At 50.6% G+C, this 14472-nt stretch overlaps 5 protein-coding genes across 5 annotated transcripts; 3 read left to right on the forward strand and 2 right to left on the reverse strand.

Moving 5' to 3' along the window:
* Window positions 1–393: 393 nt before the first annotated feature.
* Window positions 394–3599, forward strand: N7457_000916 (formin-mediated actin nucleation enhancer; the record flags this gene model as incomplete). The annotated part of the gene is made up of 2 exons (XM_057171962.1): window positions 394–567; window positions 645–3599. The coding sequence occupies 2 exons, from the start codon at window positions 394–396 to the stop codon at window positions 3597–3599; spliced, it is 3129 nt and encodes a 1042-aa protein (XP_057035865.1).
* Window positions 3600–4595: 996 nt separating this feature from the next.
* Window positions 4596–7597, forward strand: N7457_000917 (uncharacterized protein; the record flags this gene model as incomplete). The annotated part of the gene is made up of 8 exons (XM_057171963.1): window positions 4596–5268; window positions 5351–5951; window positions 6114–6162; window positions 6382–6414; window positions 6520–6596; window positions 6635–6664; window positions 6737–6823; window positions 6886–7597. The coding sequence occupies 8 exons, from the start codon at window positions 4596–4598 to the stop codon at window positions 7595–7597; spliced, it is 2262 nt and encodes a 753-aa protein (XP_057035866.1).
* A 412-nt stretch (window positions 7598–8009) lies between these two features.
* Window positions 8010–8677, reverse strand: N7457_000918 (uncharacterized protein; the record flags this gene model as incomplete). Its single annotated transcript, XM_057171964.1, has 3 exons — window positions 8010–8283; window positions 8389–8493; window positions 8559–8677. The coding sequence occupies 3 exons, from the start codon at window positions 8675–8677 to the stop codon at window positions 8010–8012; spliced, it is 498 nt and encodes a 165-aa protein (XP_057035867.1).
* An 810-nt stretch (window positions 8678–9487) lies between these two features.
* On the reverse strand, window positions 9488–11680 carry N7457_000919 (uncharacterized protein; the record flags this gene model as incomplete). Its single annotated transcript, XM_057171965.1, has 2 exons — window positions 9488–9898; window positions 9971–11680. 2 exons carry the CDS (start codon window positions 11678–11680, stop codon window positions 9488–9490), a joined length of 2121 nt encoding a protein of 706 aa, XP_057035868.1.
* A 690-nt stretch (window positions 11681–12370) lies between these two features.
* On the forward strand, window positions 12371–13937 carry N7457_000920 (WD40 repeat domain-containing protein; the record flags this gene model as incomplete). The annotated part of the gene is made up of 4 exons (XM_057171966.1): window positions 12371–12551; window positions 12628–12649; window positions 12744–13239; window positions 13296–13937. The coding sequence occupies 4 exons, from the start codon at window positions 12371–12373 to the stop codon at window positions 13935–13937; spliced, it is 1341 nt and encodes a 446-aa protein (XP_057035869.1).
* Between the last annotated feature and the right edge of the window lie 535 nt (window positions 13938–14472).

The raw sequence follows: 14472 nt of genomic DNA on the forward strand, positions 1-14472 counted from the left end.
AAGGAGCCAGTGCGAGGTCACATGCATGATATACACACTATGTATAAGTCCGAAGCTACCTAGAAATAGAGGTAGAAGAAAGAAAGGATCTCGGTCTTTGGGTAGGTACAGCCTTGGTATATTCTGAGGCTTGGTGATCAATGAAATGGTACTAGTGACTGCGCCCTAACGTCTGAACACGTTCCCTTGTATAGAATTACAGTGCTATACGGTAATCTACGGTATCTACGGTATCGGGGGGTTGAACGCTGGTGATCACCGGTTCAGGCGCGGTAAGGCTCCAAGTTGACAGGAGGCTGGGCATCATCTTCACACATGCTTGGCACCCACTCGCTTCTGACCTATTTCTCACTTTCTGGTCTCACCTCCTCGGTGGTTTAGCCTTTCACACCTATGCAATCTTCAGATACCTCAAGATCCCAGTTCCCCTATTCCGAACCCTCCGATCAACAAACATTCCCCCACGACCGACCCTCGGGGTCTGGGAGTGCCGACGCATCCATGTCTGCTCAGCAGTCCGGTCGCAGTTCCTCTGCTTCGTCTCGATCCCAGTCCAGCAAGAATCAGGTAAATCTCTGGCTGCCTTTCAATTCCATGCGTTTTAGTCCCTAACCGCCGAGTGTTTTTTTTTCCCCGCCACACAGCCCGATAAGCAAATATCCCAAATTGAGAAGAGTGTGACACATCTCTTGGTTGCGACAAAACAACTCCTCGAAACTCTCACCCAATGGTCCCGGAAACAAGCATCGGAAAATGACGTGTCAGATGTATACGTGCGACTGGGTTATGAGTTCAACTTGGCGTGTCGGGCCTTCAGTGCCATCGGAGTCGACACTTCAGACCTGGGTCCTGTACCTGATCTGCTCCGCACCATTCTTGAAGACACCTTGAGTCAAGATGCATCTTCCCAGAGTCTCGATCGATACCTCCCGCGAATTCGAGATATAATCATCAACTTATTACACGGGCTGAAGAAGAAGCAAGCTCGCTTAAGGTCTCGACACCAACGCGATGACGGTCGGCCCTCGACAGGACGGCAGGCCAGTGCCGGGAGCATCGCCAGTGGACAGGCAATCGGAATCCTGTACGACGATGCTGCGGTGTCTAGTATGCCGCCAACAGCCCAGTCTCCTAGAAAATCGAACCGACGATATGGTAGCAATGGATCTGTGGAGGATCAACCCGCCATTGCTCGAACTTCCTCGGCACCTTCAGCGACGGACCCGCGAACAACGAATCACTCAGAAAGAGAATCATCACGGCGGGAGGCCCAGCAGATGCTGTCTCAGCCCTCCTCCTTGGATAATGAAACAACCCCTCGAGCCACCACCTCCAATACCACAGCGCCTCCTACATATACCACACCCGCTGGGTTCCCCGCCCCTCCCCCTCCACCTCCACCGAAAGAAGATGACGCGTTGGGGGCTTTACAGAGAAGTGGAGAACTTGAGCGACGTGCCTCGCGTCGATTCTCTGCATATCAAATCCAGAAACACCTGGGCACATCTACCAGCGGAGTCCCGGTTCTGCCCACCCAAAACTCCCCGATCCCCAATCGTGGTCGTGATGTCCGCGAATCTTTGAACGCAGTTCGTCTACGTGGCTCATATACTCATGCCAGACAGCGATCCAACAACCGCGTACAGGAAACTGCCAAGAGTGCACAAGCCCGTCCGTCAGCGACCATCCCCGGCGTTGTGGAAGAAGGACGTACCTCGTTGGCTGCAGCCACACCGTCGGACCCTGAGGGTGTCAAAGCTGTATCCTCCGAGACATCTCGTGAAGCACACGCTCCTGGTCAGAAAAGGGAATCCGACGAATCTACCAGCGTTTCTCCTCCGATAAACCCCCTACCGCAAGAGAAGCCAATGCTAGAGGACGCCTTTGAGCCTGGGAAGTCAGCACCTCGAACCCCAAAAGCGGACTCCTTTGGACCGTCTACCCAAATAGCAACACCTCCCTCTGCTTCTCAATTCAGCGCTGAGCAACCCTCCCCAGGCTCCCCAGGCAAAGAATTGACGCTGTTTCTGCAATACAAGAGCAAGATCAAGAAATATGTTCTACCAGATGGCATCGCAGATCTCACCATTGGGCGCTTGCAACTCGCTTTTATTGAAAAGTTTGCATGGAATACTCATGACAATGGCGTCGATTTGCCGGAAATCTACATCCAAGATCCAATTTCAGGAATTCGACATGAGCTTGAAGACCTCAATGACGTGAAAGATCGATCTGTATTGGTACTCAACATCGATAATCTCGATGAGGTCAAAAAGCATTTCGACGAGGGTCTTGGCAGCGTGCGCCTCCTCGTTGAAGGTGTCAAGGAGGCACTTTCTGGCCAAGAAAATATCATTCAGCGGGTTTCGGACCGCCAGCTTGAGGCTGCTAAAGAAATCGCTCGGCTGGCTGCTGCTCCTCCGGCTACCGCTGGAGGAAATGCCAAAGTCTCAATTTCTGGCAGCGGAAGTCAAATTGCTGAGCTGCAGAGCCTACGTCGTGACTTGGCTGTTCTCCGACAGACCTACTCCAACTTCACTGCCGATATCACTGGCTCGATGAGCGCAGTCCGTGCCAAGGCAAGCAAGGTCAAAACTGCCGCTGATAACGTTGCTACTCCCTCCTATGAAGGGGATGCCGGTCGTGCTCGTGTCAACACTGGCAAGAAGGAACTTGCTAATGAGTCAGAGCGACTGGTTGCCCGCGTCGATGATCTTCAAGATTTGGTTGAGGATCTTAGGAAGGATGTTGTAACTCGTGGCGTTCGTCCTCTCCCCAGACAACTGGAGGGTGTCAGTCGCGACATTAGCACCGTCATGAAAGAAATCAAGAAAATGCAGGACTTCCTGGGTCGCGAGAAGCCGATTTGGACCAAGATCTGGGAGAAGGAACTGCAGCTGGTTTGTGAAGAACGAGACCAGCTTACCATGCAAGAAGACCTGGCTGCCGACTTGCAAGATGATCTCGAGAAAGCAACCCAAACCTTCGCCCTGGTGGAGCAAGCAACCAAGGAGCAGGTCATGACAAACACGCCAGGCAGCGGTACTGCTGTTCGCGCCCCATCCAGGACTCTTGGCATTGACCCAACCATTGATCCTATGAAAGCCAAGGACGGTGTCTTGGGTGAGGTTCGTGCCTTGCAGCCTAACCATGAGAGTCGGATCGAGGCCATTGAACGAGCTGAGAAAGCACGAAAGATTGAACTGGAGACTCGACGCATCGGTCTTTTCCAGAAGGAGCTCGGCGCTTTCGTCGATGAAGGCAAATTGAAGAAGAGCGGTGGTTTTGAAGAGACCGAGCGGCTTCGTACTGCCAAGGATGAGCGCATCCGCAAAGAAGTTTGGGAAAGGCAGCAGGCCCGCAATGCTGAAATGGAGAAGGCGGAAGCGGAAGCGGCTGCTGCCCAGGCCGCAGAGCAAAACAATGAGGGCGGGAGTGATGATGGTCAGCCGGTAAGTGCAAATGAAACGACTCCGGAGGATGAAGACAAGGAGGAGAAGACAGAAGAACCCAAATCTCCATCTGCCGACGCGGAGAAGCCATCCCCCAAGTCGCCCGAGGAGGAAGACAACGCTGCCCCTGAACAGCCCTCTGCTTGAGCCTGCATGACTCTCCGATGTTCAGATATCCAGTCATTCTCGGCCTCGACTTCTATTTTATCATCCCCTCCCCTGCAACGTTTTTTTACCATCACCAACTCCAAGTGAAGTCGGTACATTTTTGTTTTTATTTCTGTTTGTTTTGCATTGGACATCGCATTGGGGCCTTGATTTTGTGTCATTTCCGTTGATACCTTTGGCGTGTTTCTTGTGCTTATTTATGTCAATTATTGACGATACCCTGCCACACTCTGTGGTGTGCTATTAGCATTTTGCCCTTGATTTTGCAAATGATATGAGCACGCGTTTTGAATTATTGCCCTATATCTCCTTATACTATTGACTGTAATAGAAAGTGGTCTGGCCTATGTTGATATTCCCTACTCCCTACACATAGGGAAATGTGCCCAAATAGCATGCACAAAAACGAGTCTCGCAGCCGGGGCTATCTGGCCTGTACGGTGGGAGAAGGGGTTTTTGTAGAACATGAATAGAGCTTCTGGAAATATCGAGTACGGAGTAGATGTTGACATACTACGGAGTAGATAAAGTGCACTCCGTATTCTAGGAGGGAACCTGGACTCAAGGACGGAGAAACTCCAGCAGATCGTCCCGTTTCAACAGCATAGTCCTTCCCATTGGTTATAAGGTATCCATCTTGTGGCCCGATGCATAGCGGTGCATTCCCAGCCATCTTTGTCCTGTGCAGCTTGCAGCTTCATGAGCACTCCAATGGGTTTATTCTGATTTCTGATGGATCAACCAGATCCAAAATTCGTCCAATTCACACCGATCAGTCTGAGGTACTCCATTATATAGGTTTAGGCTGTTGAATCTCCGGCCTCGAAATTCCATTCTGAGCCAACCCATCCGCAGCTTTGGTGAGACACACCTTTGAGACCATTCTCCCACTACTAGCCTCCAACCCGACTATTCCCACCAGTCTCAACTGAAACAAATTCCAGATTGATTATTGTCGCCAGACTCAGTGGCAGTATGCAGCATCTTCATGTCCTCTCTTTGTTTTTATCGATGTCCCATTTTACAACACTGGCCTCTACAGCTTACACAAATTCCTCGGCGGACCGAGAGCCTGTAGAGGCTGATCCTAGTTCACTGCCATCGGACCTCATTCTCCAGCGCAATGCTCAGATAGCCTCTCGGCTCGCTGCGGGACCAGTCCATGGCGTGAAAAAGATGAGCGACGACGAAGGCGAAAAATTCTTTCTCGACTACTGGAGTTTCATGGATACCACTGCCTCGGGGAATTTATCAGAGAGAAGCTATTCTGACGAAGATGCCTTCTCTCCTGCGCGCTTCATGGCCCAATCATACCCTTTTGATCCATCATATTCCTCATTCTCTGATAACCCAGATTTGTTTCCCCGGAAGAGCGGTGACAGTGAAACAAGTCATCTCGAGGCCCGGAACTTCAAATGCCCCGCTGGAACATCGGCATGCCTATCTATAGGCCGATCTGACCGCTGCTGTGGGTCTGAGGAGACGTGCCAGCTTGTCGTAGACACAGGGCATGGCAATGTGGGTTGCTGTCCTAGCTGGAAAAAATGCTCTGGGATGATTGGGTCATGCGAGCGTGGGTATACAGCTTGCTCAACGGCTTTGGGGGGTGGGTGTTGTATTCCAGGGTATCAGTGTGTTGAAGGAGGCTGTGAGTAATCTCCGGGCCATTACTGATGGACATGGACATCCGAAAGTGGGATGTAGCTATATCTTACTAATTGCTCCGGCAGGTGCGTATGTTACTGTTATTACTGTGACTCTCCATTCAACAGCGGTACTCTCTACTGTGACCTACTCGACCAAACCGCAGGATACTGCATCCGCATCTAGCTCGTGCTCGACAGCCTCCTCTCATAGCAGCATTCCTACGACTACGAACGACAGTCTGGCAGCACCGGGGCGTCCGACAGGTCTTTCGACGGCAACCAGCATTACTCGCGGCGATGATGTCTGCCCGACTGGGTTCTATGCCTGCTCCGCCGTCTACCACGGTGGCTGCTGCCGCACTGGACGAGACTGCGATACGACCTCATGCCCAACCACGTCTTCGACGACCTTCATATCAGGCGATGTTACAATTGTCGCACCCGTCGCAACGACAACAGAGCACCCTGGTGGAAACCAGTGTGCCAAGGGCTGGTTTCACTGTGCTGACACCGTCGGCGGAGGATGTTGTCCCATGGGATTTGCCTGTGGCTCCAGCTGCACTGCAACTGACACTGCGTCTGCGGCAACGGTTGCCAAGGAACAACCAACCAGCGCAGATGGTATGGTGCACCCGGTGAACAAGATCATGTTGGGGATGATGTTTGGGATTAATGTGGGGATCTGGTCGGTATTGCAATAGAGACACAAGAGATGAGACACATGAGTTGATGACAAGAAAAGAATGTTTCAGCTGAAAACAGCCACAATGTCCTCTGGAATGTGATTTTTATAGATCCCCCACGGGGGTTTAGTAATCGCCGGCAAGTGACGGGGCTAAACGTCCAGCCGGCCGGCTGCTGCACTCGGAGCTGATCCCCGAAACTCGCCGACACCGGTGAACCTTCTCTCTTCTCCTCACATCTTCTTTTTTCTAAACCTCGTTCTTTTTTGGTCTTGTGAGTTGATTTCTGGTGATTTGATCGCAAAGATGAGCGTACTGATCACTTTGCGATCCCATTTTTGCCAAATTCTGGCCCATACTAACGTTTCCCCAGGTCATTGAGCCGCCATCATGTCCGACGCTCCTCAAAAGCCCCTTCCCTTCGTCTACCAGTTCGCCGCCGGTGCGGTGGCTGGTGTCTCCGAGGTATGTTTTTTTTTTGCCTTGAGAAGCGGATTCGACGGGATTCGTTGAGTCGGAAACCCCCACAAGGTGCTCCAGGAGCTAACGCGTCTCTCCCCGCACGAACAGATCCTGATTATGTACGCCCGCTCCATCCGGTCCCATGGTCGCATCGTCACTTCTGTCGAAGACATGCCTGCTATAATGTGAAAACCGGACTCAGTTGACAATTTTTGACTCGCAGGTACCCTCTGGATGTGCTCAAGACTCGAATGTAAGCACACCGCTGGTCGCGATAAACATTGACCTAACGTGGCATGGGCTAATGATACTTCCCCTTTTGCAGCCAACTTCAAACAGGAGCTCCTGTTCCCGGTGTTGACCACTACAATGGCATGTTCGACTGCTTCCGCAAGATCGTTAAGAATGAGGGGTATGTCATCACATAGCGAACCAGCATCAGCTCTGCCTCTAACCTGTGGAAAACGTGTATAGTGCCTCGCGTCTGTACCGTGGTATCTCTGCGCCCATTCTGATGGAGGCACCCAAGCGTGCGACCAAGTTCGCCGCTAATGACAGCTGGGGCGCCTTCTACCGCAACCTGTTCGGCGTTGATAAGCAGACCCAAGGACTGGCCGTTTTGACCGGAGCCACAGCCGGAGCAACTGAATCTTTCGTGGTGGTTCCATTCGAGCTGGTCAAGATCCGTCTCCAAGACAAGGCCCAGGCTCACAAGTACAACGGCATGCTCGATGTCGTTAAGAAGATTGTGGCCGCCGAAGGTCCCCTGGCATTGTACAACGGTTTGGAGTCTACTATGTGGCGCCACATCCTGTGGAATGCAGGCTACTTCGGCTGTATCTTCCAGGTCCGCGCACAGCTGCCCGCTGTTGAGCCCGGCAACAAGAACCAGCAGACCCGCAACGACTTGATCGCCGGTACCATTGGTGGTATCACCGGTACTATCCTGAACACCCCCATGGACGTCGTCAAGTCTCGCATCCAGAACACCTCCAAGGTCGCCGGTCAGGCTCCCAAGTACAATTGGGCTTGGCCTGCCCTTGGCACCGTTATGAAGGAGGAGGGCTTCTCTGCCCTGTACAAGGGCTTCACCCCTAAGGTCCTCCGTCTTGGCCCTGGTGGTGGTATTCTGCTTGTTGTCTTCACTGGTGTCATGGACTTCTTCCGCAACATGCGCGGCGAGTAAGTTTGTCGCGATTGTCGTAGTTGAATGTTTGATAGCGAAGGTGTTTCTCCAAAAGCAACATCCATGTGGATGGTCATATACCTCTGACCCTCACCCCTTTCGCCCTGATACCCTCTTCACTATCATTTCCACCTTGGGCTCAGACTTGACCGACCATATGGAAGATGTTGTGATTCTTTTGGTTTCTTGTCTTTCTCAACTACCCTCTTGCCATTATCAGATACAATAGAGAACAACCGCCAGATGGACATAAAAACAAAATATAACAACATTTACCTAGGTATTCCATTAGTATCATCACTTTTATACTCTATGAATCTTTGTACATGCGGGCCGGGAAAGAATTGAGAGCAACACCCCAAACAGAACCACACCACGCAATGCCTCAAGAAAACCACAAGACATCCCAACCTCACACGGTGTTATCAGAATCAGGCCCAAGACCCTCATTCTTAGATGTATCAATCTCATCCTCCCACATAGCCTCCCTCATAAACGTACTTCGCTCTCGAATCTGCGGACCAGTCAGCGGCACGAAGATCAGTGGCCAGAAGGCAGGTCTCATATTCCAGGATGTGGTCACCCAGTAAAGGTTAGGGAAGGGAGATTTCGGGACGTTGAATTCTTTCTCAATCCAGTCGTTGGCTGAGCCATATGTTCCTGCAGGAAGACCGGTCAAGACGGAGCTATTGGTCTCCTTGTCAGTAAATTCTTTGTTTATTGTGTGGATTCAGTTTTGTGGTCTCGTACATGAAGCATACAGTGATGGTCAGTTAGGTAACTATTTTTACTTGAAGGGATTCTCTGGGTCATCAGGGCCATGCCAGGTGTGTATTTCGATGTCTTCGGATGCGGGCATCTCTTCGCGGACATCTCGATTTAACATTCGTCCGAGTCTGGAATATCATGAGCGCCAGTATATTTTCGTTGCTTTGCCATGGGAGGTAATGAAAATACCGACTTGTCTATTAGCTCTGACTTTTTCTGTTTTTTTTTTGTGGCATCGGGCTGTTCGGGTGGATTGCGATAGTTCTCATCATGGTTGGCCATGGCGAGCAAACTGCTCAATTTTCCCTTCATCTCTGCTCAGCGGACCTGTATAAATGCAAGGCCGGTCAAGGGAAAGAACGTAAACAAAGATAATGAATAAAAAGAGGACAAAATCTGCCACATATTGATTATAGAGACAATGATATCAATTGATTCTGATAACAGGAGACTAGACTTGCATCATCCAATGCCGAATCCGAGAATCCCGAAAAGATCGGCATGCCGAACTGCCGATACCAGACTAACATCCCGTTTATTTGGCTGATATGGGGAAAATCATGCACTGTGAGTCCAATGAAGTCCATCGGATGCACTGGGACAAGGCTGGTTTCTTGCTTCCAGCGCCACTGCCATAGATTTCGTAGATAGTATTAGCGTGCCACCTTTGTTTTATGTCTTTTGTTATTCTTGGACCATCGACCAGAGATGGCCAGACTCTGCCTTGATTTTGTATTTCGACCTGTGTCTTGATGCAGCTAAGCGTCGTCATATTCCTGTTTTCTCGGTTCGTGGCGGATGTCAATGTGCCAGGTACATATGGACATGGGTTCGAAACAATGTGAAAAACCAGGAGAGTTCAGGAGACGAGGCTATTCACACATCGAACCTTCTCAAGTCGCATCCACAGACAACCGGTATATTCCAGCTTTCCCAGTTCAAGAATGCCACCACCAAACTACCTAGGTACGAATGTTCATTTACAAGTGGAGTGTCCGAAGATGATATTGAGAGATCAGTTTCATTTGACTTTTTTTTTACAATTTTTTTATTTTCAATTGTTGCTTTGCATTGCCTTTCTCTCAAATTCTCCCTCAAATTCAGCCCGGGCACTTGCTACCCCTACACACGCTTGGGCTGCAGGAGCTCAAGCTGGGCCTCGTGAAGCCGCTTGATGTTGGCGTTGTACAAGTCAGCAAGAGCGGCGTACTGGTTCTTGGCCTGCTGAGCTTGTTCCTTGAGCTCCTGCAGCTCCTTCGCCTGGTTGGCGTTGGTCCGGCGCAGGGAGGTGTTGTCAGCCTGCAGCATCTGGAGACTGGTCTTGCCCGTCTTTGGGTCAATGGCGGTGGCCTTGCGCAAGCTACGTTGGTAGTAGTCGCGTTCCTTTGACAGGCTCTGGATGCGCTGACGGGCTCGCTGGAGGGGAAGCGGGGTGAGCGGCTCAGCGGGGGCGGGGGTGCTCTGGACACCAGCGATGGGAGCAAAGGGGGACACATGTTTGGCGTAATCCTCTTGGGAAAAGCCTCGAGAAACCTGCATGGCATGTCACATACGGTTAGTGAATTTCTTTGTGGATGCATCAATGGATGGTCCAGAGGGACGTACCGGCAGCTGCGCAGCATGCATCGAAGAAACCAGTGAAGCGGCAGGAGTCTTGGGGGTGATCGGGGTCACAGGAGCCTTGTGGGAGGCGGGGGTCTTGCGGGTAGTAGGAGTCTTGCGAGAGGCGGGGGTCTTGCGGGAGGCAGGAGTCTTGCGTGGGGCAGGAGTCTTGCGCGCGGCAGAAGACTTAGGGGTGATAGGAGGCAGGGGAGGCAAGGGCTCCAGAGGAGGGTTAGGGTTGAAACCTGCAGCAGCAGCGTTGTTGACAGCCGTGGCAAAATGGTTGGGATCAAAGCCCGCGACAGCAGCATTAGAGATGCAACCAGCAGAAGAATTGGGAATGAAATTTGCGATAGAAGCATTGGAATTGAAGCTGGCGGCAGCAGCATTGTTGAAAGCCATGGCAGAAGGGTTGGGATTGAGACCCGCGACAACAGCATTGGAATTGAAGCTGGTGGTAGCACCATTGTTGAAAGCCATGGCAGAATGGTTGGGATTGAGACCCGCGACAGCAGCATTGGAATTGAAGCTGGTGGTAGCACCATTGTTGAAAGCCATGGCAGAAGGGTTGGGATTGCGACCCGCGACAGCAGCATTGGAATTGAAGCTGGTGGTAGCACCATTGTTGAAAGCCATAGCAGAAGGGTTGGGATTGAAACCAGCGACAGCAGCATTGTGGAGGGCTGTGGCAGAGGCGGTGGGATTGAGACCCGCGACAGCAGCATTGGAATTGAAGCTGGCGGCAGCAGCATTGTTGAAAGCCATGGCAGAAGGGTTGGGATTGAGACCCGCGACAGCAGCATTGGAATTGAAGCTGGTGGTAGCACCATTGTTGAAAGCCATGGCAGAAGGGTTGGGATTGAAACCAGCGACAGTAGCATTCGGAATGAAACCCGCGGCACTGGGAATAAAACCCGCGACAGCAGCATTGGAATTGAAGCTCGCGACAGCACCATTGTCAATAGATGTGGCAGAAGGGTTTGGATGGAAACTCGCGGCAGCAACATTGTTCAGGGCCATAGCAGAGGCAGTGGAATTGAAGCTCGCAGAAGCAGCATTGTTGAGGGCTGTGGCAGAGGGTTTGGGATTGAAACCTGCACCAGCAACATTGGAATTGAAGCTCGGAATAGAAGGATTGGGATTGGCAGCTGTGGCAAGAGTCTTGGTGCCCAAGGAAGCAACAGGAGTTTTGGGAGTAAAGGTAGCCGCAAGGGTAGGGCTGGATGGCTCTATCATCTCAACTGATGAGGAGCGAGGAGAGTCAAACAGGGAGTTCGGCGAATCCATCGTCTGAGGGCTTTGAGCAGCCACGTCTTGTTGATTGGGTTGAGGACCTGTTGGCGGGAGACAAGCACCAGCCAGATTAGCCTGGGCAATCAGGTTCTCCCATTTTTTAACTTTGTCGGCATCAGTGTCGTTCGGGGCGTATGCAACGTCAATTGAGGGGTCGTAAGTCATTGGCATGTACGGAGCATGCGGGGGAAGCATGTCCGATCCGGGCTTCATGAGGCCATTGTCAGACGCCTTCAAACCGAGCTGGTTCGTATTATCGGAAAGAAAATCAAAGGTGGACTGATCGAAACCACTTAGATCACGGGAAATCATGTCAAGATCAAACTGGTTAAGGCCAGTAAAAGAGGATTCCATGGTGAAGCAGTCAGAACCAGGCTGGCCAAGCTCGGAGACAGGATTGTTGAGATCAATTGAATCCATATTGGCTGGAAATAGGCATCAAGTTTTGAAACATCAAGGGGAATTGGACAAAGCAGAGGTTGTGAAAAGAGAGACAATATCGAAGGAGAAGGGTCGAGGATGCATAGATATAATTGTATACCCATCCAAAAGGAGCTTAGTACTCATGGACGAGAACAAAGGAAACAAAGAAGAACAAAGAAGAACAAAGAAAATAACATTGCTATTGTTTTCTGGCGAGTCAATAGATCAATGAGTCGACAATCGTGTCACGCTTCCTCAATTACCTTCATACTAGGAATATGTTTTTTTTTTCTGCCGGCCAATCAGCTATTTTGCCAATCAGTTTACCCGTTTCTGCCGGCCAATCATACGTCATTCCCCAGCTTGCGACTCACCGCGCAACGTACCGCCAAATCTAATTCACGACTCACAATAGCCAAATTGCAATATTCTGTAGCATGTGAAAGAATTCACAAAGATCACGAGAATAAAAAAAACATGATAATTAGCACAACAATCAGGATCAAGTATTTTGTTTCTTCCCCATTTGTCTCCAAGGCTGTAGAGCTTAAGAACTCCATGTCTTTTGCTCATGAAGCCTGACCGCCTTCTCGTTCCTGTCGATCACCATCTTATCTCCCCACCGCCCTGAGCTTATCTACATATACACCGCTCTGCTCACGTGTACATAACAGTCACGTGTTTGTCATGGCAGAAAAGGGGACTCCATCCGACGCTCGGTCTGGGCCGCATCGCCCTGCCAGCTCCCATAACTTCTCTAGGAACTTTAGTAGTTCCCAAGACGAGGACATCACAAAGACTGGTTATTTCTCTCATTACACTCCTTTTGCCCACGCAATATCAAATATGAGCGTCATTTTATGTACTGGTACGCCAATCCATCATGAGAATCTCCCCGCATTCTTTCTAGACATTGAGCTAATTACTTGGGTTGCATGTTTTAGCGGGGTATGACCATACCATTCGGTAAGTTGAGGCTTAAAAGGTCGCCTACTATATTTACCCAGCACATGCAGAGTATCGATTGATCAAAACTTGTGCTGACCTTTCCCTCCATTAGCTTTTGGGAAGCGCTCTCGGGTATCTGTTCGCGAACAATCCAGCACCCAGATTCCCAGGTCAACCGCCTTTGCATCACCCCGGATAAGAGATTCTTGGCTGCCGCTGGCCACAACACTGTTAAGCTGTTTGATATCAAGTCGACCAACCCGAATCCCGTGATCACTTTTGAAGGTCACACGAACAACATCACCGGCGTGGCATTCCATTGTGAGGGGAAATGGATGGTCACAAGCTCCGAGGATGGAACTGTCAAGGTCTGGGATACTCGTACGGGTAGTTTGCAGCGTAACTACGCTCATCGGGCTCCGGTCAATGATGTGGTTATTCATCCCAATCAAGGCGAGCTTATCAGTGGTGACCATGCTGGGATGGTCCGTGTCTGGGACTTGGGCGAGAGTGTCTGTACTCACCAATTGATTCCGGAGGAGGACACGGCGGTTCTCAGCGTCAGTGTCGCAAGCGATGGATCATTACTCTGTGCTGGAAACAAGAAGGTGTGTGCTGTTCATTTCCCACAGAAATGTATGTCTCTTTACTAATCTCTCGACAGGGCAACGTCTATCTATGGCGCATGGTCCAGACCGATGAAACGACTCGTATAATTCCCGTTTGTACCTTCCAAGCTCATAAGGACTACCTTACCCGTGTTCTCCTTTCTCCCGATGTCAAGCATCTTGCAACCTGCTCCGCAGATCATACTGCCAAAGTTTGGAATCTGGATGCCGAGTTCCCACCTGCCAAGGCGGCACTCAAGCAATGGAAGGAGAAGGAAGCCTTGAACCCCCCAGTTGAAGCTCCGGTCGAGCCTCCGGTAGCCCCCATAGAGGCTCCCCCTAAGTCCCGGGATCTGCTCCGAATTTTCGACACACCCGCGCAGGACCGTGACCTCCTCCGCATCACTGACAATCCTCCTCGCCAGGAGACACCGCAACAAACATTTACCTCATCCCCCGACGGACCTCCTATGGATCCGGTCAACCACACATTGTTTTTAGAGACCACTCTCGCCAATCACCAACGCTGGGTCTGGGACTGCGCGTTCTCTGCAGATTCTGCATATCTTGTGACTGTCTCCAGCGATCACTACGCTCGTCTGTGGGAGCTTAGTACTGGCAATATCATTCGCCAGTATAGCGGCCATCACCGCGGTGCGGTCTGTGTTGCTTTGAACGACTACTCGGAGCCCCGTTAGAGACAGGACGCAGGTTTGGATTGTCTGTACTGACTGGCGTTTTGCTTTCATGGGCTCATGGGTCTCTATCGGCGTTGGCTTTATCCTAGGTAATCTACACATGGCACGGCGCAAGTATTGACAGGCACCTTCATAATCTCTTTAGTTACATGGCGTATTCTGTTTTGGTCAATGGATGGATTTCGGAAGTTATCTACCATCTCGCAGGTCGCTTCTTCTTTCCCATTTTTTTTTGGCTAGTCCCTATTTAGCTATATAGAGGATACTGCATCGGTCTATATAGTATGATCATATGAAATATGAGAACCATTTCTCCTGTGTTGGAATATGCCCATCCAACTTACTTTTACAAGGCCATCCAATTTCTCGAACAACTTAGATAAGTATCCATAAACTCAAGAAGACACAACACCATGCCCAGGCTTAACTCGAATCAAATCACAGGAAAAAGAAAAAAGAACAGATCTGGAGATACCCAGAAAACTAAACACAAATGTTCAAGTACATATAAGAATAAGAAAAATGAAGCCTGTGA

The sequence above is a fragment of the Penicillium paradoxum genome, assembly GCF_028828445.1.
Source record: "Penicillium paradoxum strain IBT 22861 chromosome Unknown utg000002l_segment0_segment0, whole genome shotgun sequence".
Taxonomy (NCBI): domain Eukaryota; kingdom Fungi; phylum Ascomycota; class Eurotiomycetes; order Eurotiales; family Aspergillaceae; genus Penicillium; species Penicillium paradoxum.